This window comes from Protobothrops mucrosquamatus, unplaced genomic scaffold (assembly GCF_001527695.2).
Source record: "Protobothrops mucrosquamatus isolate PMUCROS unplaced genomic scaffold, P.Mucros_1.0 scaffold4506, whole genome shotgun sequence".
Taxonomy (NCBI): domain Eukaryota; kingdom Metazoa; phylum Chordata; class Lepidosauria; order Squamata; family Viperidae; genus Protobothrops; species Protobothrops mucrosquamatus.
Genome location: NW_015390412.1, coordinates 37,852 through 39,245, shown reverse-complemented (window position 1 = coordinate 39,245; position 1,394 = coordinate 37,852). Strand labels below are relative to the sequence as shown.

General features: G+C 48.9%; 1 protein-coding gene across 1 annotated transcript in view; it reads left to right on the top strand.

Annotated features, from left to right (window-relative positions):
• Nucleotides 1-343, top strand: part of LOC107299074 (NAD(P)(+)--arginine ADP-ribosyltransferase 2-like) — an 8,967-nt gene extending 8,624 nt beyond the window's left edge. The window contains exon 2 of the mRNA XM_015828442.2: nucleotides 222-343. Within this exon, the coding sequence (XP_015683928.2) occupies nucleotides 222-343 (122 nt within the window). The remainder of the gene's footprint in view (nucleotides 1-221) is intronic.
• The last annotated feature ends 1,051 nt before the right edge of the window (nucleotides 344-1,394 follow it).

Here is a 1,394-nt window from a genome sequence, read left to right as displayed (position 1 = left end):
GATGCCCCTCACCTCTATCACTGATGATGTTCCCTAGTTTGGGTCACGAAAGGTCTTCAAGAAACCCACCCAGCTCAGAGAGTCCCCAGGACCTCCTCATTTCAACCCTGAGCAACAAAGATTCTCCTTTATTAGTAGGACTTAAACCGATCGACCTTTTATTAAGATCCTGGATGGGGTTTACACACAACTGGGGCTCCTCCTTGTTTTTCTTTCCTCAGGAGACACCATGAGGAACCCGACCATCCAGATGGTCCCGCTCTTGTGTCTGATCGGATTCTTCACCGGACCTTTGCAGGTACAAACGGAGCAGCTACAACAGCAGGAGTGTCCACCTCCTTGAATGGGGAGGGGTTGCCGGACAGGCAGGCGGCATGCCCTCCCCTCCCTACTTGACAGTCATTTCCCGCTGCTAAGTTTTTCAGTCTTGCCAAACACTTAAGCCACTTATGTTGGAACGATCCTCGGCTCCATTTGTTGACGGAGGTGTGCTTTTGATAGAAGTCAAGGGCACTGCAGTGGGGTAAAGCCAGAACGGAGAATCGTGCGCCAAAATCCCCAACTTCAACTTTTCTTTCCGCATCTGCGTCCCCTCGCTTGACCCTAATTAGTATATTAATGAATAGTATATTTCTTTGATCTCCCCTTCTCCCAACCTGCCTCCAGAAGCGGTGAATGCTCCAACACTGGAAGTTTTTAAGAAGAGACTGGATAACCATTTGTCTGAAATGGCATAGGGTTTCCTGCCTGAGCAGGGGGTTGGACTAGAAGACCTCCAAGGTCCCTTCCAACTTTATTATTGTTATTGTTATTGTTATTATGAAGAAACTGGACTGCCATTTGTCTGAAATGGTGTAGGGTTTCCTACCTGAGCAGGGGGTTGGACTAGATCAGGGCTTTTCAACCTTTTCACCCATTGTACCACTTTTAGGGTATGGCAACATCTGAGTACCACCAGTCGCCTAGCAAGGGGTCAAAAACTTGACCAAAAAAAAGGGAAAAAAGTGATAAAATACAGGTAGTCCTCGACTTACAACAGTTCGCTTAGTGACTGTTCAAAGTTACAATGGCACTGAAAAAAGTGCCCCCCAAGCCACAGCCAAGCAAGACACCTGCCTGCCCGCTCAGTGGCGCTCTTCCTCCGGTCCGAGGTTTCCATTGTTGGGAGCATTTCTGTTGAGGATTGGCAGTGGGGGTGGGGTGGGGGGGTGTTTGGTTTTTATTCCCCCCCTGTCTGCTGGGTAGTTGCAGCAGGTTTTGGTCACTTCACATGACCCTGGGACACTGTGACCGTCATAAATATGAATCAGTGGCCAAGCATCTGAATGAAAATCACAAGACCCTGGAGATGCTGCAACATTCCAGCTGATCGGTGCTTCTTCTGGGCTCAGCAG